We start from the raw sequence: 23,105 nt of genomic DNA on the forward strand, positions 1-23,105 counted from the left end.
GGCCACGGCCCACCTGAGCCCACAGGCCTCCCAGGGCCGACAGGCAGGTGCACACCCCACCCCCACCCCACCTGCTTCGTGGCAGAGGGAGGCTGAGCGGGGCCTCATCCCAGCCCGAGGACATCCCAGCCGGGAGACAGCCAGGTGACCCAGCGAGACCCCCTGCGTTGGCCCTCGCCTCAGCCCCTGGGGTCCCCCCCGAGGCCTGGCAGCGTCCCGCCTGACAGTTTTTGTGTGCCAGGGGTCTGGGGGCCTGCAGTGTGCCCTGGGGTGGGGCCCACACCACATGGAACCAGCTTGGCCTCTGGAGGGGCTGAGAGCAGGGTGGCCACACAGGCTGTGGTCCCATCCACAGGACACCAAAGCCAGCCCACGGGGCCGTGTCACTCTCCCGCTCGGAGGACTGAGCAGTGCCCACACCCAGGATCCAGAGCTCTCCCGGGCCCAGCCTGAGCTGGACCCTGAGTGCCACAGCTCTCAACAGGCCTGAGCCCACTGGGCGAATTCTCAAGCCCGAAGGTGGCCATGGGGACCCCAATGCATGGCAACGCCCCTCGCCAGGTGGGGGACACACAAGTGAGGGCTTCCTGTGGTCGGATGAGGCTTCAGGCATCAGAGCTGAGTGGGGAGGGAGTGGGGGGACGGAACCGAGGGGCCCCCGGGGGAGAGGCCTCGGTCCCACTCCAGGACCTGGGTGAGGCTCAGTGGGGACGGGCACTCGGCCAGGCCCCCCCCAAAGCGCTGTGGCACCCGGCCGGCCCGCACCTGCCGCATCTCCTCACACACGAGCGAGAGGAGCCAGAGGTAGACGAGGTACTCCCAGTAGGAGGGCGTGGGCTGGAAGTCCACCATGAGCACGTAGGCGAAGAGGCAGAGGAAGGCGAAGTAGGACAGAGTGTTCAGGTGGAAGACGACCACGGGCGCGGTGAAGAAAGCGTGGGCGCGGGCCAGGCTGCTTGGGGCCTGCAGGCTCTTCTCCCTGCCGGTGGCACACGGGGCGCCGTGGGGCTGGGGCCCCAACACCGCCCACGGGGAGCTGTGCTGGGGCGTCCCGCCTTGGCTCCTGTACACTCCCGTGTCCTGCCACAGCCACTCGCTCTCAGGGGCTGCAGGCAAGGGAGAAGCTTCTGGATCCCGGCCCCCAGCCCTCAGCCCCCGCGCACCTGAAAGACACCAGCCCCGTGAAGACCAGCGGGAAGGCCACCATGCACAGGGCCAGCCGCCACAGCCCGTTGTCCACGCACAGCTGGCCCCACCACACCTTGGTCAGGAAGGCCTGCGGGGGCAGGCGGGGCCTCAGGACAGTGGCCGCTGACCCCAGCCCGCACACCCTGCCCCCACGGGAAATCCCACTCCCATCCGGGCCCTGTCCTCCACGGCCGCAGGTCCTGGCCCCTCTGTGCTCTGTAGGCTCGGCAGGGGGCTCTGGCCCAGGCCCGGCCCTGGATGTGATAGAGCCTGGGGAACGAGGTGACAGCACGAAGTCGAGCTGCAGGGCTCCAGCGTCCAGGGACACTCAGCTCCAGCCAGGCCCCACGGAGGACCCAGACGCAGGGCAGGGAGGACACCGTCCCTCCCGATGTCCCCAGAAGGGGGCGCTGACGTGGCTCCAGGGCCACCGTGGACTGTCCCCGCTCCCTGCAGGAGACACCCCTGTGCACGGAGCGCCACCTTCCCCCCTGATTGCTGGGCTGTGGCCTCCTCATGGGCAGCGTGGGAGGAGCCTGTAGCCATGAGCAGGTGACTGCCCGTCAGGTGCCAGCCCTGGTCGCCGGAGGCCCTGATTCACATGTGAGTACCTGCACCATGTGTGTGCATGTGTGCACATGCGTGTGCATGCATATGTGTATTTGTGTGTGTGCGTGTGTGTGCCTGTGTGTATGCGTGTGTGTGCTTGTGTGTGTACATGTATGCTTGTGTGTATGTGTCTATGCATGTGCATGTGTGTATACATGTATGTGTGTGCATGCATGCGTGTGTGTATGAGTGTGCTTGTGTGTACATGTATGTGTGTGTGCATCTATGCATGTGCGTGTGTGTGCGTGTGTGTATACATGTATGTGTGTGCATGCATGCATGTGCGTGTGTGTGCGTGTGTGTATACATGTATGTGTGTGCGTGCATGCATGTGTGTATGTGTGTGTATACATGTATGTGTGTGCATGCATGCGTGTGTGTATGAGTGTTCTTGTGTGTACATGTATGTGTGTGCATCTATGCATGTGCATGTGTGTGCGTGTGTGTATACATGTATGTGTGTGCATGCATGCGTGTGTGTATGAGTGTGCTTGTGTGTACATGTATGTGTGTGCAACTATGCATGTGTGTGCATGCGTGTGTGTATACATGTATGTGTGTGCGTGCATGCATGTGTGTGTGTGCGTGTGTGTGAGAAGGAGGCTGAGACCCCGTCGAAGCAGGCTCTGGAAGAGTCACCTGGGTGCCCCCGTGGGACATGAACTTCATGTCCTTGGCCTCCAGGGCCAGCTGCAGGCAGGTGGTCTTGCCCCAGGCCTCGGACACGCGGGTCAGCAGCTTCTGGGCACTCTTCTCTTCTTTCCGGTAGCACTCGGTGAAGACCCCTGGGCAGGAGGGAAGAGCCGAGTCACGACCCTGCCAGGTCCCTGGGGACAGGGGCGGGGCCCAGGCCAGGGTGGGAACGTGGGGCTGGATTCCCGAAGTGCCCATCCCAGGGGCCGGGCCCCAGGGTGACAACCCGGCACCTGCCCCATGGGCTCACCGACGGCCCTGTGCTCAAACTCGTCGGCCAGAGCCTGCATCTCCTCCAAGGTGTCCGTGTCCTCCTCCTCCTCGGACAGCGCCTTCAAGATCTTGCTGCAGGCCAAGGCGGCCACAGTGCAGTCCCGGCTCTGGGGGCCCAGGGTAGCACAGTGAGGACACGCAAGGCCCACGCCGGCTCGCCCAGGCTGGGGACCCGCCACTCCGCCCGGGGGCAGTGGGGCGACAGCAGTGAGCTGCGACAGCCCCAGCCCATGCACACAACTGGAGTCGCCCTCTCTGGTGGACTGTCCACTCTGCCTGCACGGTCTGCCCGATGGGCCTCAGGACTACAGCACCGCCTGGCCAGCCTGGGCTCAGCCAGCTTCGGTCCTGGAGAGGAAGAACCCACCCCTGCCCAGGGCTCAGCTGTGCCTTCTCCAGCCCTGGGCACCCGAGTCCCTCCTGGTGTCTCCACCCCCTGGCCCGCCCTCACCCCGCGGCCGAGAGCTGCCCATGGTCCCCATGCGGCTGTGCCCCAGGGAAGCGGCTGTCCTTACCTGAGCCCAGATGATGCCAGCCAGCTCCTGCCGGTTCTGGACAACAGCCCAGATAAGAAGGTCACGGACCGGGTCCATGGTGAAGGTGATGTGGTCTGATGTGCGCTTCTGTAGGTTCATTCCCTGCACCTGAAGGACAGCCACACTCACAGTCCTGCCCACCGCCCTGGGGCCCCGCCCATACCCCTGGAGTCCCGCCCACGGCTCTGGAGTCCCCGCCCACAGCCCTAGGGCCCTGCCCACAGCCCCGGAGTCCCACCCACGGCCCTGAAGTCCCACCCACAACCCTGAAGTCCCACCCATGGCCCTGGAGTCCCTGTCCACAGCCCTAGGGCCCTGCCCACAGCCCTGGAGTCCCTGCCCACGGCCCTGAAGTCCCTGCCCACGGCCCTGAAGTCCCTGCCCACAGCCCTGGAGTCCCCACCCATGGCCCTGGAGCCCCACCCATGGCCCTGGAGCCCCGCCCACGGCCCTGGAGTCCCCGCCCACGGCCCTGGGGTCCTGGGGAGCCTGGGAGTGCAAGTCCCAATCCAGCTCCTACCCTCTGGATCACCCCCGGGGTCTGTTGGGGTGCAGGCCCCGCCCTCTCAGGATCACCCCCGATGCTGAGTGCTGCCACTGCCCTTTCCACCACCCCCAGGTCGGTCTCGTGCACACCGAAGTTCTGACAACCACTGTTCTGGAGACATCTAGAAGCATCTAGAAGGTGGAAGGGCCCTCGGCTCATGCCAGCCCTAGCTTCCTCCGTCTTCCTGCTGCCGACACGAGGCTGAGCCCCTGGGGGCCCCGCACAGTGAGTCCCACAGGGGAGACCATGGTGCCCCACGGCTCCAGCGCCCAGAAATCGTGTCTGGACCGACCGTTCCCAGGGGAGAGGACGTATCCCCCACATCACACGCGAAGCCACACTGTCCGCGGTTGCAGAAATGTCCTGAAGGCTTCTCTTTATAAGGAAACCGACCCGCTTCTAGGCCGCAGCACAGCCAACTGAACTTCTGCTTTGAACCTGCCTACACACGTTCCCGCCCAGCACCTTAAGGAAACCTCAAATCCCGACGGCAGGACCCCGGGGGCCGGCGCCTGAGACGCAGGCATGGCGCCCGTGAGAGCACCAGATCTGGTCCCAGCTGCTCCACTTCTGACCCAGCTCCCTGCACCTGGGAGCACAGCAGGAGACGGCCCGGGCGCTTGGGCCCCGCCACCCACATGGGAGACCCGGATGGAGCTCCCGGCTCCTGGCTTCCTCCCCGCCCAGCCTGGCCGTTGTGGCCATTTGGGGAACCTATCTCGTGTGTGTGTGTGTGTGTGTGTGTGTGTGTGTATAAAACTCTGCCTTTCAAATAGATAAACCAGTCCTTAAATGAAGAGGAGGAGGAGCAGCCGTGTCGTCCTTCGTCTGGGACAACGGACAGACTGAGAGCCTTAGAGGAAATGGACCGTTTTCTAGCAAGAAAAAAAAAGTGACCTGAACCTGACAGGCGACAGAAACAACTGGGAAAGAAACAGAGGAAACCGCCAAAGTTTTCACCCGAACCAGACTGGGCAGGGGACTCGGCCACGAGAGCCGGTCCGGGGCAGAGAGAGAGAAAACAGCTTTCCAGGGTTCCGCAGAGTCCCCGAGTCCAGCCGCAGTCGGAGGCAGGCTGCCGGCGGCGAGACCCGAAAAGCTGGCCAAGGAATCCGGCCTGGCATCACCCATGGCTGTGCCGCGGGCGGAGGAGGAAGCCAGGCCCGAAGCCCAGCCACAACCGGGGCCCTACAGCAAAGCACGGTGCTGTGCTGTGCAATACCCACCCACGCCAGCGGGGGGAGCTCCGCAACACAGACTGAAACAGCAGCAGCGCTCCCAGCCCCAGACCTCAGGGATCCCGAGGGGCGGGGGTCGTTCCTGGCCTGTCCACTCGAAGGCCCCAGGACTCCTGGGGGCCAGACCCCGGCTCAAGGCAGAGGGGGTCGCTCCCCACGCGAAATCTTTGAATTGTGAGCCGCTAAAATTCCTATGGGGAGGCCCAAACCCTCAACGTGGCTGCAGGATTGGAAGTCTTGGGGTGCGGCCCCCATCCCGTAGGAGGAAGAAGACCCCGGGAGCTCCTCCCACACGGCCACAGCGGAAACCACCCGACAGGCACCCCAACTTCCCAGCGCAGCCCCCAGCGCCGCGGCGCCCGTTTCCCTCTCAGAGCCCAGGCCGGATCGCTGGACCACGAACGTGGGCGGGGTTGTCACCAGCACGTACTTTGGGCTTGTTGGGGGACACCAACAGCCGCCGCGAGCGCTGGCGGTCGTTGTGGCCGGGCCCCGGGTACAGGAGCTGCGTGAAGTCGCCGAGCAGCTCGCGCAGCACCTGGGCCACGTGGTGCATGATGTGCAGGGTGTCCTCGGGACCCTCGTCCTGCACCTTCTTCAGCTTGCGGTTGAACAGGCAGGACTTGAGGTTCTGGTAGAGGCGGCACAGCGTGTCACAGCTGGCGAAGTCCGTTAGCTGCACCCCGTGCTCCAGGAAGAGCTTGACAAACTCGGGCTTGTTGGAGATGAGGGCGTCCTCCAGCATGGGGTACAGATCTGAGGGCTGAGAGCCGGCCCGTGTGGGTGACCCCGCAGGGGGTCCACACGCAGCCACCTCCCGGGGCAGCCCCCAGGGCCCTACCTTCCACTGCCACTCGTCGGTGAAGATCTCGCTGCGGGCGATGTCCACACGGTTCCAGGCCACTGCCAGCTTCAGCTGGTGGACCCAGTTCTCGTGGCCAAAGTGGTCCTGGCTCCGCGAGGCTGTGGGGAGGAGCTTGCGGGTCAGGGGCTTCACGCTGGGGGCCCGCCACGGCACCCCTGCGAGACAGACGCCCCTTCAGCCCACCCCCGCTCCCCCTGCCCGGCTCCTCCACGCCCAGCAGCAGCAACATCAGGAAACAGCCCCACGGCGGCTCCCTGGAAGGCAGGATTAGCTCAGAGATCCGGGAGCCACAGAATGTCCTCACCACTCGGCTGCGACCGCCTCCTGGCCAGGGCTCAGGTGCGGCTGAAGGGGGGGACTCTGGGGCTCCTTTAGCCTGCACTGAAAATTCACGAGACACTGGGATGGCCACAAAGGGGACGGCCAGCTCGGGCTGCAAGGGGGAGACGGAGCGAGGAGCTCCCACCCCAGCATCAGGTGGAGGGCGGGAGCACGGCCGAGGCAGCTGTCTCTCCACCAGAGCACCCCTCATAGAGAACCCCACCCACCAGAGCACCCCCTGATAGAGAAACCCCTGATAGAGAACCCCACCCACCAGAGCACCCCACCACCAGTGCACCCCACCCACCAGTGCACACCACCCACCAGAGCACCCCACCACCAGTGCACACCACCCACCAGTGCACCCCACCCACCAGAGCACCCCACCCACCAGTGCACCCCACCACCAGTGAACCCCCTCACAGCACCCCACCCACCAGAGCACCCTACCACCAGTGCACCCCACCCACCAGAGCACCCCACCCACCAGTGCACCCCACCCACCAGAGCACCCTACCACCAGAGCACACCCTCACAGCACCCCATCCACCAGTGCACCCCACCACCAGTGAACCCCCTCACAGCACCCCACCCACCAGAGCACCCTACCACCAGTGCACCCCACCCACCAGAGCACCCCACCCACCAGTGCACCCCACCACCAGTGCACCCCACCCACCAGAGCACCCCACCCACCAGTGCACACCACCACCAGTGAACCCCCTCATAGCACCCTACCACCAGTGCACCCCACCCACCAGAGCACCCCACCACCAGTGCACCCCACCCACCAGTGCACCCCACCCACCAGAGCACCCCACCCACCAGTGAACCCCCTCACAGCACCCCACCCACCAGAGCACCCTACCACCAGTGCACCCCACCCACCAGAGCACCCCACCCACCAGTGCACCCCACCCACCAGAGCACCCTACCACCAGAGCACACCCTCACAGCACCCCATCCACCAGTGCACCCCACCACCAGTGAACCCCCTCACAGCACCCCACCCACCAGAGCACCCTACCACCAGTGCACCCCACCCACCAGAGCACCCCACCCACCAGTGCACCCCACCACCAGTGCACCCCACCCACCAGAGCACCTCACCCACCAGTGCACCCCACCACCAGTGAACTCCACCCACCAGAGCACCCCACCCACCAGTGCACCCCACCCACCAGTGCACCCCACCACCAGTGAACCCCCTCACAGCACCCCACCCACCAGAGCACCCCACCCACCAGTGCATCCAACCCACCAGTGCACCCCACCCACCAGAGCACACCACCCACCAGAGCACCCACCCACCAGTGCACCCCACCACCAGTGCACCCCCTCACAGCACCCCACCCACCAGAGCACCCCCTGATAGAGAAACCCCTGATAGAGAACCCCACCCACCAGTGCACCCCACCACCAGAGCACACCACCCACCAGAGCACCCCACCCACCAGTGCACCCCCTGCCAGTATACCCCACCACCAGAGTACCCCAGCACCAGTGCACCCCAAGACCAGTGCACCCCACCCACAGGGCATCCCACCACCAGAGCACCCCACCTGCCAGAGCATCCTCTCACAGCACCCCACCCGCCAGAGCACCCCCTCGCAGCACTCCACACACCAGTGAACCCCAAGACCAGTGCACCCCCTGATAGAGAACCCCACCCACCAGTGCATCCCACCCACCAGAGCACCCCCTGCCAGTATTCCCCACGACCAGAGCACCCCACCACCAGTGCACCCCAAGACCAGTGCACCCTCTCACAGCACCCCACCCACCAGTGTACCCCAAGACCAGTGCACCCCCTCACAACACCTCACCACCAGTACACCCCAAGACCAGAGCACCCCATCCACTAGAGCACCCCCTCCAGCAACCCCGCACCCCACCCCCACCTTTGAGCAGCGCCTGCAGGATGGCCACGTCCACGTCCTGCTGGCCGTCCTTGCCCTCCCGGAAGACGGTCAGCAGCTGCCTCTGCCGGACGATGTCCTGGATCTGCAAGAAGCATCTCCCGGTGAGAGCCGCGGCCACGGGCACGTGTCAGCCCGGCCCTGGACGCAGGTCCCGCCCCTCGAGGGACCTGGGCCGCCACCTGCCCTCCCCACTGACACCACGGGGAAGGGGAAGACGCCAGGATCACACGTGGGAAACACGACCCACAGACCCCTCCCCTTAACGGTGACACGGCACCTGCTGGACACAAGGCCCCTCCTCCATGTCCACCTGCCCGGGCCCAGCTGCTCCGCACCTCAGCTGCCTGCCTGCATACCTGTCAATCATCCAGCCAGCCAGCCAGCCAGCCCGCCATCACCTATCTGTTGATGGACCTGACTCCCCATCTATCCATCCATCCACTACTCTATATCCATCATCACCCACCTAAGGTGTGTGTCCATGTATCTAGCCAGTAGCTATCCACGTCTGCCTGCCTGTGTATCCATCCACCTGTGTAACACCCGTGCGTGTACTTGTCCACGTACACCTGCAGTCTGTAGATCTATTGGCCAGTCAGCCAGGTAGTGATCTCGCCCGCTCATCTACCCCTCCACGGGTGTGTGTCTATCCGCCCAGCTACCTGTCCGTCAACCCCTGTATCTATCCGCCCACCATGTGGCTGTCTCTCTGTATCTCTCCATTCACTCACCTACCCGTCTTGCTGTCCACCCACCCATGCATTTACCCATCTACCCATGTGTGTGTCTGTCCACCCATGCATTTATCCATCTACCCGTGTGTCTGCCTGTCTGTCCACCCACCCATTCATTTACCCATCTACCCATGTGTGTGTCTGTCCACTCATGCATTTATCCATCTACCCGTGTGTCTGCCTGTCTGTCCACCCACCCATTCATTTACCCATCTACCCATGTGTGTGTCCATCACTCATGCATTTATCCATCTGCCTGTGTCTGTCTGTCCACCCACCCATTCATTTACCCACCTACCCGTGTGTCTGCCTGTCTGTTCACCCACCCATTCATTTACCCACCTACCCGTGTGTCTGCCTGTCTGTTCACCCACCCATTCATTTACCCATCTACCCGTGTGTCTGCCTGTCTGTCTGTCCACCCATGCATTTACCCATCTACCCGTGTGTCTGCCTGTCTGTCTGTCCACCCATGCATTTACCCATCTACCCATGTGTGTGTCTGTCCACTCATGCATTTATCCATCTACCCGTGTGTCTGCCTGTCTGTCCACCCACCCATGCATTTACCCACCTACCCGTGTGTCTGCCTGTCTGTTCACCCACCCATTCATTTACCCACCTACCCGTGTGTCTGCCTGTCTGTTCACCCACCCATTCATTTACCCACCTACCCGTGTGTCTGCCTGTCTGTTCACCCACCCATTCATTTACCCACCTACCCGTGTGTCTGCCTGTCTGTCCACCCATGCATTTACCCATCTACCCATGTGTGTGTCCACCCACCCATGCATTTACCCATCTACCCGTGTGTCTGCCTGTCTGTCTGTCCGTCCACTCATCCACCAGCTGTCCAAATATCCAGCACGCTGTCCCCCGCAGCTGCTCCTCCTCCAGCAGCTCCTCCGCCTTGCGGCCAGAGTGTGCCCTGCACAACTGCATCTCACCAGGGTGCCCCACGAGCACCTGACCCCTCCCTGTCGCTCCCTAGCCTGACCGCCCTGTGCTCACCTGGAGGAGCCCTCAGCCCTCCCCCGCCTCCGGGCCCCAGAGCCCCCCACCCCTCAGGGTCCAGCTTCCACGGCAACTCCACGATGCTCCCCGGCTCGCACCGGCCCCAGCTGCATCCGCCTCCTCCAGAACCTAACCTTGCCCTTGGCGCGCAAGAGCGGCTGCCGCCACCGAGCACAGCTATGCTGGTGCCACACTTGGCACCCCACACGCCGGGCCCCGTCCCGCCAGCTGTGCCAGGCGCTCCCAGTCCCTCTGCTGCAGGTGAGGAGAGAGGAAGCCGCCGCTGGCCCCAGGGCGGTGAGACCCCTCGGTGGACGCCCGTCTCCCGCCTGTGAGACTGCCGAGCCCTCCCTCAGTGTAGACCAGGCCCAGAGAGCTCTGTGGAAGGGACGGCGCTGGCCAGCGGTGCCCCCGACGCAGCTGTTGGAAACGGCATGGTCTGGGCTGCACTTGGCAGTGGAGCGTGGACAGGCAGCTCTGGACGACAGGAAATCGGACTCGGCTCGGAGCTGCCCAGTGCCGTCCAGCTCAGGGCAGAGGCGCCGGGGGCCTGCCGGCCGTTCCCCGAAGTGGGGGCTGGGTCGCCATCGGGCCCCTCGGACACAAGCGTCTCACCGGACCCTGGTGTCCCCAGGCGGCCACAACGGGGGCCCTGTGCTGCCCAAGGTGCCGCAGCCCCGCCCGGGCCAGCAGGTCACAGCCTAACAGTTGTCCCTGCAGGCTGTGGCCGGGGCCTGGCTGCCCACAGGACCCAGGCCAAGCGCTGCTCCACAGGTAGCCCTGAAGGTGCGGGAGCCCTGACCACACTTTCCCTCAAGGAGCCACAAGGATGGAGCAGCCTGGCGGCTCTGCCAGCCCTGGACCCTGCAGGAAATAGAGGTCAGGGGACCCCCAAGTCCCGGGGTTCTGAGTGAGACAAACGGCGAGGTTGGCTCAACCACAGCCACCCGCAGGGGCGGGGCATGCTCGGCCGGAGCTCCTGGGACGAGGGCTGCCCAGCTCCGCCCTTCACACCCACCCTTTGGGGTCATGGCCATCGGCTCACCAGGGGCACCCAGGATCCAACTTCCGGAGGGGACTGGCCACTGCTGAGGCCACCCAGCCTCAGGTGACCTGGGGGAGGAGCCACAGGACACCCTGGCAGCCACACTGCCAGGCAAGGCACAGGTGTCCAAGCATCTCAGAGCCAAACGGCTGAGTCGGGGGTGACCGTGGCCCTGCCAGGGCCAGCATGGGGAGGGGCCCTCAGGCCGTCCGAGCTGGCAGAGCGCCCTGCCCGCCACCTCTGGGATCTGGCTGCCCGAGGCGCCGGCCTTTTGAAGGGGGAGGCGGCTATGAAAAGCGAGCAGGCTGGACACAGTGCCCAGCTGTGGCTTGGATCCCGGACAGAAAAAACACATTAGTGGGAAAACGGGAGTCAAGGAGCGGGCTGAGTGCGGCCGGCGGTCACCCCTGGGGCCGCTCAAAGCGCTCCAAAACAGGAGGCTGCTGGGGGCTGGCAGCCAAGGGCCCCGCCCGCCCAGGAGGGCCGCCCCCAGCCTCCCCACTGCAGGGTCGGCCTCCACTGCCTGTCCCCCCCCCCGCAGAGGGCACCCCCACAGGGAGCAGCACAGCAAGGCGGGGGGAGGTGTAACTCACCCCACTCCCACACGGATGTTCCCAGCCCCTCCCCACCTCGAGAGTCCCCCTGGATGTGTCCACTTGAGGGGTGCACAGTCAGTCTCTCCCCCGGGGGTACAGGTCAGGTGAGCCCCCCACCCCAACTACCCCCCTTCCCCAGGGCGGGCTCAGGGCAAAGCCATCCCAGTGACGTGAGACCCGAGGTCCCCGGCCAGGCCCAGGACACGCAGGGCCCACGGCTGCCCCCGCCCCACTCATCTGCTCTGAGCTCCCGCCTGGGCCACACGGTGGGGGCGGGGGGGCTCCCACTCCTCCCGCCCTGCCTCCCTCCTTGCCGGCCTGGAGGGCCTCCATTAATCTACCTGGGAGGCCGTGAGCCTGGCCTGGCCCCACCTCACTCCCCAGTACCCAGCAACTCCCCTGCCGCCCCAGCCTCAGCCAAGGCCTCCCCTGCGCCCTCTCAGCCCCCAGCAGCCGCGCCCCTGCGCGCCCAGCTCGGCCTCACCATCTTGGTCCACTCTACGATGCTGCGCTCCGTGAAGGTCTCAAACGCCTCCTGGAAGAAGAGGCTCAACTTCTGCTGGATGACGGCGACGGTGATGGCAGAGATGGGCAGGCCGGCCACCTGCGCGATGACGTCGGCCACGCGGCCCGAGCCCTCCACCACCACGCAGGGCGTGCCGCAGGTGATGGCGTTGTAGATGGTCTGTGGGGGGTGCACGTGGGCACAGAGCTCGGGCAGCGGCCAGGCTCAGGGCCATGTCTGTCCACTCGCTGCCCCCTGGCTGCAGGGGGCGCTCATCGCCAGGGGCCCCCCTGCTGAGGGGGTGGCAGCGCCACTCGGCATCACCGCAGTGAGAGCTCCCGACGTCACCACCCAGCGACCCGCACCTGGACGCACAAAGGCCCCGAGGGGGACCAGAGCCCGGGGGAGACCCCCAGGGCCCAGCCTGCGCCTGCTGCAGGAGGGCCCTTGTGACAAAGCCACCCACAGAAAGGCCACCTTCCCGTGAGTGATGCCCTGAGTGTGGCCGCAACGGGGGACTCGGCCCACGGACCCTGTGGAGACCCCACGTGCCACGATTCCTGTCCAGCCTGGACAGCCCCGGGGTCATAAAATGCCACAGGCCACACCCCCGAGGTGTCCGCCGAGGCTGCTGGTGCCCCAAAGGGGGCCATGCCCCAGGGAGCCACAGCTACTGCTCCCACATCTGGGCGGGGCCTCAGGCCTGGACTGGGCCAGGGTGGGCTTCTGGGAGCCGCTGCTGTCCCCACTGGGGTCCTGGAGCACTGAGACTCCAGCCCTCTCCTCGCCCCAGGGCCCACCCCTAGGGCCCGCCTCCTACTCCTGTCCATCAGCAGCTGCCTGGGCCACCACGTCCACCCCGGCCAGAGCCACGGAGCAGCCCCTCAGCCTTCTGGGAAACAGCCCTGTCCCGTGGGGCCGCTCTTTCCCACATCCCGGGCGCAGCCCCCACCCACCTCCCCCGGAGCCCAAACTCACGTGCAGCGTGCCAGGGCCCCCCTCCAGCACCACGCACACGATGGGGATCTTGATGGCCATGCCTGGACAAAGCACAGAGCCCGAGTGAGGGGACCTGGGGTTGCCCGCCCCAACCCCAGTGTAGCCCCAGCTGAGGCCTCCGTGGGGAGGCGTGGTCAGTGACAAGCAGCTTTGGAGGGGCCTCAGACCCTGCTGCAGATTGGCAGGTGCAGGAGCACCCTGGCAGCCATGCCTGTCCCACAGCTGGGCGGGGCTGCAGGCCTGGCCTGGGGCTGGGACGGGCTTGCGTGCATCCCCCCCATGGCCATGTCTGTCCTCTCGCTGCCCCCATCCCGCCCGACTCCCCTCCACCCGCAGGGACAACCCCTGCGCACTGAGGCACCCCCTGGTGGGAAGGGCGGGAGAGCAACCACCACGGCACTGAGTGTGAGGAGAGCCGGGGAGGAGGCCCGGGAGACTGCGGCCCACGGCTCCTGCTGCCACGCCTGTCGGCCGCCCGCTGCCCCTGGCTCCCGGCGCCCCGCTCACCGCCTTTCCCCTTCGTCTGCTCCGATATGAACTTCTCCAGCGTGGCCCTCAGCGGGATCTCCACCCCGTACTGCCCGTGGGTGCCGTCGTCCACCAGGATGAAGTGGGAGTGGTTGCTGTCCAGGCAGGTGAGGCTGCCCTGGCCCTCCTCGTCCACGCTGTACTCTGCGGTGAAGTCCCCCTGGGACGGCTGGGGAGGCAGACACAGAATGAGCAAACCCGCAGCCAGGGAGCCCGGGGGACCTGCGGCTGCGGCCTCGTTTGGAGAAAGAATCTCCAGGGGATCGGGACAGGGGCCCCAGCCGGGCAGGATGGACCCGCACCGTCCCTCAGGGCCCAAAACTCGACGCCAGAATCCCAGGCCGCATCTCGACCCGTGAGTCCCACGGATATGAACGTGGAAGGGGCTGGAAGGAATGAGAAGCGTGGTCCGGCATGGCTGCACCGGGGCAGGGCGCCGGGCTGGATGTGGGCGCCACGCTCCATGTGGGAGGCAGAGCCGCGAGCCAGGAACTGAGCTCTTTTAGTAAAGAAACTTCCAGAAAGCATCGAGGGCACAGCCTGGGGCTTCTCGCAAAATGCAGACGCAGACAGACACGGAGAGGGGAGAAGCAACAGGCAAAAAAAAACCTAGAACTTGATGCCTCGGAACACTCTCAGCTTTCAGACCACACATAATGGGAACACAGGAGCTGCGCTGAGACGCGTTCTCCCGGGAGGCAGGGGAAGCGAGGCCAGAGACGGCGTCAGGGAGGCAAGCACGGGTTCACGGAACCAGCGCACGCACAGCGCACCAGGGCAAGCTGCACACGTCTGCAAACCCGCACCCGAGCTGCAAGAAACCACACAGCCCCGGCCACTCCCCCTGGCCCAGGCCCCTCCCCCCGTCCTCAAAGTCAGGAGCCTGGCACCCCTGTGCGGACCCATCCCGCAGCCAAACGAGGGGCCTGTCCTGGCTCACTCCTGGACACAAGGGTGCGGCATGGCCGGAACCCAGCCAGGGCCCCTGCGTCCTGCCTGGCTCTCCCCAAGCCCACCCGGGCCCCACTCACCGTGCGGCGGATCAGGCTGTCCCGGTTGTGAATGGTGCCCCACGTGGCCACCCCGATGGTGACGACGCCCCTCTCTCTGCAGCTGCTGCTCAGACTGAAGTCCCGCACCGCCTCCCCGACCTGCTTCATCACCCCGGTGTGGGAGCCCCCGGTGATGATCCAGGCCCCTGGGGAGAGCAGACGCCCGCTGAGTGTGACACGCACCTGCCACGGGGAACCTGTGCCTGCGTCTCGCTCGGGAGCCTGCAAACCTCCGGGGGAAGAGGCTCCACAGCCCGAGGAAGGGGTCTCAGGGACAGTGGCTCCACGTCACAGCTCGGGGACGAGGTGCTCCCACTGCTGGGGGCGGGCGGGGCGCAGGAACAGGGACCCCAGCTTCCGATGCCCCACCCTCACGCCCTGCTCCCCTGCTGCCCCTCCAGGTCCCCGCACCGGGGATTCCTGGGCCACAGAGCAGGAGCCCAGGTGGGGGCTGGGCCGTGGCGATGGCACCACCTGGGTCACGTTCAGCACGAGCTGAACCAGAGCCCATAAACCCAGGCCCGGCAGCCGAGGTAGTGTCACCCGGAGAAAAAACGCAAACAACAAAATCCCTCCAGGGCTGGGGCAGCGGCGGGGAGAGCAGGGACAGCGACCTCGGGCACACAGCAAGACCCAGCCCCACAGGACCAGGCTTCGTGGGAGGCGTGGGCGTGGACAAGGCGGGGCAGAGGCAGAGGGGAGAAAGCTGGGGCAAAGCCGATGGGGCCCGGAGCCTCACCGCCTGGCCTGGCCTAGGCGAAGACCTCGCTCAGGCATGGACCAGGGCAGTGAGGCCGCCCCCACGCCCCTGTTGTGGCCAGACCCCAAGATGCACTGGGTGACCCCAGGATGCACTGAGTGACCCCAAGATGCACTGGGTGACCCCAGGATGCACTGGGTGACCCCAGGATGTAGAGTGACCCCAGGATGCAGAGTGACCCCAGGATGCAGAGTGACCCAGGATGTAGAGTGACCCCAGGGTGCAGAGTGACCCCAGGATGTAGAGTGACCCCAGGATGCACTGAGTGACCCCAGGATGCAGAGTGACCCCAGGGTGCAGAGTGACCGCAGGGTGCACTGAGCGACCCCAGGGTGCACTGAGTGACCCCAGGATGTAGAGTGACCCCAGGATGCAGAGTGACCCCAGGATGTAGAGTGACCCCAGGGTGCACTGGGTGACCCCAGGATGTAGAGTGACCCCAGGATGCACTGAGTGACCCCAGGATGCAGAGTGACCCCAGGATGCAGAGTGACCCCAGGATGTAGAGTGACCCCAGGGTGCACTGGGTGACCCCAGGATGCAGAGTGACCCCAGGATGTAGAGTGACCCCAGGATGTAGAGTGACCCCAGGATGCAGAGTGACCCCAGGATGTAGAGTGACCCAGGATGCAGAGTGACCCCAGGATGTAGAGTGACCCCAGGATGCAGAGTGACCCCAGGATGTAGAGTGACCCAGGATGTAGAGTGACCCCAGGATGTAGAGTGACCCCAGGGTGCACTGGGTGACCCCAGGATGTAGAGTGACCCAGGATGTAGAGTGACCCCAGGATGTAGAGTGACCCCAGGATGCAGAGTGACCCCAGGATGTAGAGTGACCCAGGATGCAGAGTGACCCCAGGATGTAGAGTGACCCCAGGATGCAGAGTGACCCCAGGATGTAGAGTGACCCCAGGATGCAGAGTGACCCCAGGATGTAGAGTGACCCAGGATGCAGAGTGACCCAGGATGTAGAGTGACCCAGGATGTAGAGTGACCCAGGATGCAGAGTGACCCCAGGATGCACTGAGTGACCCCAGGATGCAGAGTGACCCCAGGATGCAGAGTGACCCAGGATGCAGAGTGACCCCAGGATGCAGAGTGACCCCAGGATGTAGAGTGACCCCAGGGTGCACTGGGTGACCCCAGGATGTAGAGTGATCCCAGGGTGCACTGGGTGACCCCAGGATGCACTGAGTGACCCCAGGATGCAGAGTGACCCCAGGATGCAGAGTGACCCCAGGATGTAGAGTGACCCAGGATGTAGAGTGACCCCAGGATGTAGAGTGACCCAGGATGCAGAGTGACCCCAGGGTGCACTGGGTGACCCCACACAGCACTGGACAATCCCAGGAGGAGCTGGATGACCGGTGGGAGACCCCAGGCTCCCCTGCCCCCACAAGGGCTCCCAGGGCCTCCTATGGCTCCTGCTGCTGCCATGCAGGCACACCCCTCTGTGGCTGCTACGAGTGGGGCCCTGCCGCGCCGTTAGGTCTCCGGTGGGCTTCGTGTCCTCACGAAGGGGGCTGCAGGGACCCCCGCCCCGCCGTCTGCCCATGAGCCGACCCCGTGTCTGCCAGCAGCACCCAGAACCACAAGAAACCAGGGTCCCTGTAACGTCGTGTCACAGGTCGCGACCTCAGAGCCCCTCACCCACTGCCTCCCGAGGGGACCTCCTGGCTGTCACTCCGCCCACGCGCACCGGCCTGGCCTGGCCTGGCTCTCACCTCTGCCGCCACCCCAGCGGCCCGGAGACAGGGACGGCCTCTCCCCCTCCCGCTGGCCCCGGCCCCACAGCCACGCGGCCTGGGCCATGGGCATCACGGGTACCTGTGGTCTGCGCCACCTTGACCAGGCCCCTGCGGAAGATGCTCTTCAGCCGCGGCTTCATGTTGAAGTTCTTGGCGCCCCCGGTCACCGAGATGAGGAGGCTGGGGACCTCCAGGTCCCAGTGCTGGGTCATGAGGTGGTACAGGACGCTGGGCGGCGTATCCTGGGCGACGCGCACGTACTGCAGGGGTCAGGGCACAGCAGTGGGCAGCCGGGTTCAGCAGGCGGCGCTGTCCACCCGCCCCGCCACCCCGGCCCTGAGCCCGGCAGCTCAGCCCCGGAGCATGGCAGCTGTCACTTGTGGGGGTGGGGCCTCTGAGGGGGACCAGACGCCAGTGCCAAGCCCAGGGCCCTGCAGCCGCAAGCAATGTGACACAGCCTCGGACAATGCCCGCTGGGTGGAGGACACCAGGCACCTGAGCCTCAGACCCAGCAAGGAGTGAGCGGGGCAGGGACCCGGGAGAGAACAGCACCCGCTCTGTCTCCACGTCTCAGGATCAGCTCAGCCGTCACGGGCGCCCTCCGCCCTGACCTTGGCCTCCTAGGGCTGCCCGCCGCCCATCCCACGCATCCCCCCTCCCGGGGGGGGCGGTTCTTGCTGGGGGCGGGGAGGTAGCCTCTGTTCCCCAGGAGCCCCCGGGGCCTCGTCCTCTCTCTGCTCGGCCATGTCGGTCACCTGGCCTGGCTCACCCACCCAGACCCGAGAGTGGTCACAGAGCCCAGGAAATGGCCAAGGTGACCTCAGAGCGCGCGGGTCCCAGCTCGGCCGCTGCCTGGGTTCCAGCCCAGCCGCTCCGCTTCTGCCCAAAGCCCCTGGCAGAGAACCGGGCGAGGGCTCAAGTCTGGGCCCCTGCCACCAACAAGGGGGATTCGATGCAGCTCCTGGCTCCTGGCTTCAGCCTGGCCCAGCCCTGGCTGCTGCAGGCATATGGCAAGTGAACAGACACACAGAAGACCCCTCTGAGTCTCTGTCTCTCTCTCTCTCCCTCCCCCTCTCTCTCTCCATGCCCCCACTCCTCCCTTCAGGTGGAGGAAAATAGGTAAACATTCTTCTTAAAGACCTAATCTGCACCACAGGGGCAGCGGCCAGTCCCTGGTCAGAGCAGCAGGCCCCCGGGGCTGGCAGGTGCCCGCAGGACTTTGTCCCCAGACGCCCTCTCGCCGAGGGACTGAGCGCTGTCCTGGTCACCAGCTGTCCCCGTTGGACCTGCACAGAGGAGCTGGAGCCAGGAGGGCTCAGGGCTCAGGACCTGGACACCCACCATGGCCTTGAGCAGCGGGCAGGGCTCCTTACCTGAAGCCAGGTGAGAGCAGGGGGCCCTGGGGCCCCACCCCACCAGGGACCCCAGGCCACGAGGCCCCCTCCCCAGGACTGTCCTCCTCATCACCCTTGGCCAAGGGCCTTGGGGACACTTGGGGAGCTGGGGTGTCAGCAACCCCAGTGCTAAAGGAGATGCCAGCCCCACCCTCAGCACGGGGCAGTGGCGTCGGGAGCCCTGGCGGAAGCCTCCGGAAGCTGTGCCAGGCTACAGGGGGCGCTGCTGCGGGGACCACAGGGGCGGGGGGACCGCAACCTGGGCCTGGGCTCCCTCTGGCAGTCTCCGCATCTCCTCTTCTCCGGGCAGGCTCTGAGGCTCAGAGACCTCCGAGTGAGCCCCACCCCGGGCCCCTCCTTCCCACGATGCCCTGGGCTACCCAGCCAGAATTCACCAGAATCCGCCGGAATTTGCCAGCGTCCCGTGGGCCTGCACTGGCCACACTCTGGGACAGCACAGTCTGGGCCTCCTTCGGCACCTGGGGTGCTCGGGGCCCGTGTGCCCGCCCATCTCCCCGTCGCCCCGGGAAGCTCAGAGGTCCCCGTGTCACCGCAGCGCCAGCCGCCAGGCAGCGCGGGAGATGGAGCTCACCCTCCCCTGCTTCTGGCGCAGGCCCTTGAAGACGATGTCGCCGAAGGCGTCCGTGGGCAGCTCCTTGACGTGCGTTTCTGGATCCCATTTCTTGCCCTGTAAGGTGGGGGACTGGGGGACCGCCTCCAGGTGCTGCTCACGCGTGTAGCCACACTCACACGCCACCTTCCTGCAAGACACGGGGCACACGGGTCACCACGGAAGGAGTGGCCGCTCAGGTCCCTGCAGGGACAGGTGAGGGCGGGGCAAGGGACGCTCGCAGGGTGGGGCCTCTTTCTCCTGCTCCCCCCCAACACCAAGTATAAGTTCAGGCTGAGGACAAGTTAGATTCTGCGCCCAGCGGCAAGATCCAGGGGCAGCTCCACCCGGGACCCGGAGGCTCAGCCCACAAAACCCACGGCCGGGGCTCCACCAGGGGACCCAGAGAACCCGGGAACGAGGAAAGAATCAACAGCCACCATGTGGAGGGGGCGTGGCCGGGGGAATCCTGACCACCACATGGAGGGACGTGGCCGTGGGAATTCTGACCACCGCGTGGAGGGGGCGTGCTGGGGAGGGATGTGGAGGGGGCGTGGCCGGGGGAATCCTGACCACCACATGGAGGGACGTGGCCGTGGGAATTCTGACCACAGCGTGGAGGGGGCGTGGCTGTGGAGGGACGTGGAGGGGGCGTGGTCTGGGGAATCCTGACCACCACATGGAGGGACGTGGCTGTGGGAATCCTCAGACAAGGATCTAAGTGGCCATCGTGACTAAGCAGTCATGTCTGTGTGGAAACGTGAACAACGCTGATTCAGCAAAGACAGAGAACAGGAACCACATGCCACGTGGGGAATTCAGCAGTGAGAAATACAGAAACCTAAATCCTAAAGAAGCTCCCCAGATGGGCTCAGCAGCAGGCTGCAGGGGCCAGAGGAGGCGGACGGATCCTCGGGCCAGGAGGTGAAACCACAGAAGTCACCGCCACGGACCACAGATGGCAAATCAACCAAGGGGAGAGGGCGGGACAGGGCCTGGGGACGGTCACAGGGGCTCCACCCTGTCATTGATGGTCACCGGGGGGCGGGACGGGGCCTGGGGACGGTCACGGGGGCTCCACTCCTGTCATCGATGGTCACGGCAGGGGGGAAGGGGAGAGGGCGGGACGGGGCATGGGGACGGTCACGGGGGCTCCACTCCTGTCATCGATGGTCACGGAGGTGGGAAGGGGAGAGGGCGGGACGGGGCCTGGGGACAGTCATGGGGGCTCCACTCCTGTCATCGATGGTCACGGTGGGGGGAAGGGGAGAGGGCGGGATGGGGCCTGGGGACAGTCATGGGGGCTCTTCTCCTGTCACCGCAGCCCCGGGGGAGGTGGGGGGAGGGTCAGGCCCTCCCCATCTCCCCCCCCCCCCGACCACAGCCTAAAGACGCAGCCGGAAGAAGCCACAGAGGCTGTCATGGCACAGCCCAGTCAGCCTCCAACACTCGGCCTCAGAGAGGCTCTGGGGACCCGGAAGACGGTGACCATCCAGCCAGAACCCCACTCAGCGGCGAGGAGGGGGGCGCTCCCCGGGTCGGCTCCCACAGCGAGGACCAGGGGCAGCTTGGCAAGCAGACACAAGCAGCACGAGGCCTGGGATCCTGAGGGAAGAAGTCACGGTGGCCACGGGACACCCGCTCCGTGGCCTGAATTCCCTGGGTTCAACCCTGTCTCTCGTGGGTCTTGGTTCACGGGAGGAAGCGCTTTAAATGCTTGAGGTGCTTCTTTTGTAAAGGTTTGTTTTCTATTTATTTGAAAGGCAGGGTTGGGGGCGGGGAGAGAGAGGTCCATCTGCTGGTTCACTCCCCAGATGGCTGCAACAGCCAGAGCTGAGCCGATCCAAAGCCAGGAGCCAGGAGCTTCTTCCGGGTTTCCCACGCAGGTGCAGGGGCCCAAGGACTTGGGTCATCCTCCACTGCTCTCCCAGGCCACAGCAGAGAGCTGGATGGGAAGAGGAGCAGCCGGGACTCGGACTGGCGCCCGCATGTGATGCCGGCACTGCAGAGGCGGTGTTTCTGCACCTCCCACATGGCACCAGTCGCTGCTTATGCAGCTCTGATAGTGACAACTTTAAACTGTCCAGGAGGAGATGTGCTCAGAAAAGTAGCCCAGAAAAGCCAAAGACAGCAGCCAGTGCTGTGGTGTAGCAGGTAAAGCTGCCGCCTGCAGTGCCGGCTCCCATGTGGGCGTCAGTTCGAGTCCCGGCTGCTCCACTTCCAATCCAGCTCTCTGCTGTGGCCTGGGAGAGCAGGAGAAGATGCCCAAGTGCTTGGGCTCCTGCACCCGCGTGGGAGATCTGGAAGAAGCTCCTGGCTCCTGGTGGTCATTTGGGAAGTAAACCAGCAGCAGATGGGAGATCTCTCTCTCTCTCCAACTCTGCCTTCCTAATAAATAAATATTTAAAAGAAAAGAGACAGGCAGTTTGTATTTTTAAAAAATAGGGTGCCATTACCACTCCAGATATAATTACTAGCCAGGCTGAAGGAGGCGATTGCTCAGCAATAAAAAAGAGCAAACCACCGACAAGCACACCCTGGGGGCTCTCAGGTGCTCCGCACAGAGGGCAAAGGTCACGCAGTGCCCGCTTCCACCTGTGTGACACTCGCACAGGGAGGAGGAGCAGGAGGAGGGGGAGGAGGGGGGAAGAAGGGGGAGGAGGAGGGTGAAGGAGGGGGAGGAGGGGGAGGAGGGGGCAGAGGGGGAGAAGGAGGAGGGGGAGGAGGGGAGGAGGGGGAGGGGAGGAGGGAGAGAGGAAGGGGGAGAATGAGAAGGGGAGGAGGGGAGGAGGGGGAAAGGAAGGGGGAGGATGAGAAGGGGCAGGAGGAGGGGACAGAGAGGGAGATGAGGAGGAGGGGGAGGGGGAGGAAAGAGAATAGGGTCAGGAAGAGGGGGAGGAGGGGAGAGGGAGGAGGGGAAAGGGAGGAGGAGGAGAGGAGGGGAGGAGTGGGAAAGGAAGGGGGAGAATGACAAGGGGGAGGAGAAGGAGGAGGGGAGGAGGGGGAGGGGGAGGGGGAGGGGGAGGGGTGAAGTAGGGGGAGGAGGAGGAGGGCCAGGGCTCTGACCCTCGGCTGCTCCTGAGGCAGATCCCGGTACTTGAAACCCCGCGGGGACCTCAGAGACCCCCGCGTGACCCCCTTCTGAGGGGACAGGACCTGGCTCCAAGGCAGGAAAGAAAGCCCGGCCCAGCGCTGCCCCCTTGCTCTCACTTCCAGGCTTGGTCTGTACCAAGTGGCCTCCTTCCCAGAGTCCCTGGGCCCCACCCTCGACAATCCGGAAACTGACCCAGAAAGGAATCAACCAGAACACATGCTGGGTGCCCAAGGGCCCAGAGACAGAGGTGACAGATGTGACAGATATAACAGACATGACATGAGACACGTGACATGAGACACATGACCTGACATACAGACATGACAGATACAGCACATGATAGACATGATATGCCAGACATGACACATGTGGCAGTTGTGAGACAGCATGATAGCTAGGACATGACAGATGTGACAGATATAACAGACATGACACGAGACACGTGACATGAGACACGACATGACCTGACATACAGATATAACGTACAACACTGATTGACATGACATGTCAAGACATGACACATGTGGCAGACGTGACACAGCATGATATGACAAGACAGCTAGAACAGACATGACTGATAGATACGACAATGACTGACCCCAGCTTGCAAACACTGGGGCTCACGCTGGACAGTCAGGGACACAGGGCTGACGCACAGAGATGTCTGTGCCAGCGGTGCACTGCGTCCCCCTCCACCGTGGGCGAGCACAGCAGGGGAGCACGCAGACCCCGCCTGGCCCCTACCCCTGGCCGAGCAGCCATGGGTCCCTCGGCCACAATGCTCGGTGGCGAGGAGCTGAGCCACACAGTCCCATCCGCCTCCGTGTGGCCAGC

The 23,105-nt window shown here is 64.9% G+C and overlaps 1 protein-coding gene across 1 annotated transcript in view; it reads right to left on the reverse strand.

The window, feature by feature from the left end:
• Nucleotides 1–23,105, reverse strand: part of TRPM2 (transient receptor potential cation channel subfamily M member 2) — a 44,375-nt gene that overhangs the window by 17,198 nt on the left and 4,072 nt on the right. The window contains exons 5-18 of the mRNA XM_051839924.2: nucleotides 19,160–19,328; nucleotides 17,253–17,433; nucleotides 14,645–14,811; nucleotides 13,593–13,782; nucleotides 13,065–13,126; nucleotides 12,066–12,266; nucleotides 8,172–8,274; nucleotides 5,926–6,047; nucleotides 5,515–5,847; nucleotides 3,279–3,407; nucleotides 2,741–2,870; nucleotides 2,437–2,582; nucleotides 1,164–1,276; nucleotides 766–979 (exon numbers count right to left, since the gene is read on the reverse strand). Coding sequence (XP_051695884.2) covers nucleotides 766–979; nucleotides 1,164–1,276; nucleotides 2,437–2,582; nucleotides 2,741–2,870; nucleotides 3,279–3,407; nucleotides 5,515–5,847; nucleotides 5,926–6,047; nucleotides 8,172–8,274; nucleotides 12,066–12,266; nucleotides 13,065–13,126; nucleotides 13,593–13,782; nucleotides 14,645–14,811; nucleotides 17,253–17,433; nucleotides 19,160–19,328 — 2,260 coding nt within the window. The remainder of the gene's footprint in view (nucleotides 1–765; nucleotides 980–1,163; nucleotides 1,277–2,436; nucleotides 2,583–2,740; nucleotides 2,871–3,278; nucleotides 3,408–5,514; nucleotides 5,848–5,925; nucleotides 6,048–8,171; nucleotides 8,275–12,065; nucleotides 12,267–13,064; nucleotides 13,127–13,592; nucleotides 13,783–14,644; nucleotides 14,812–17,252; nucleotides 17,434–19,159; nucleotides 19,329–23,105) is intronic.

This window comes from Oryctolagus cuniculus, chromosome 4, assembly GCF_964237555.1.
Source record: "Oryctolagus cuniculus chromosome 4, mOryCun1.1, whole genome shotgun sequence".
Taxonomy (NCBI): Eukaryota; Metazoa; Chordata; class Mammalia; order Lagomorpha; family Leporidae; genus Oryctolagus; species Oryctolagus cuniculus.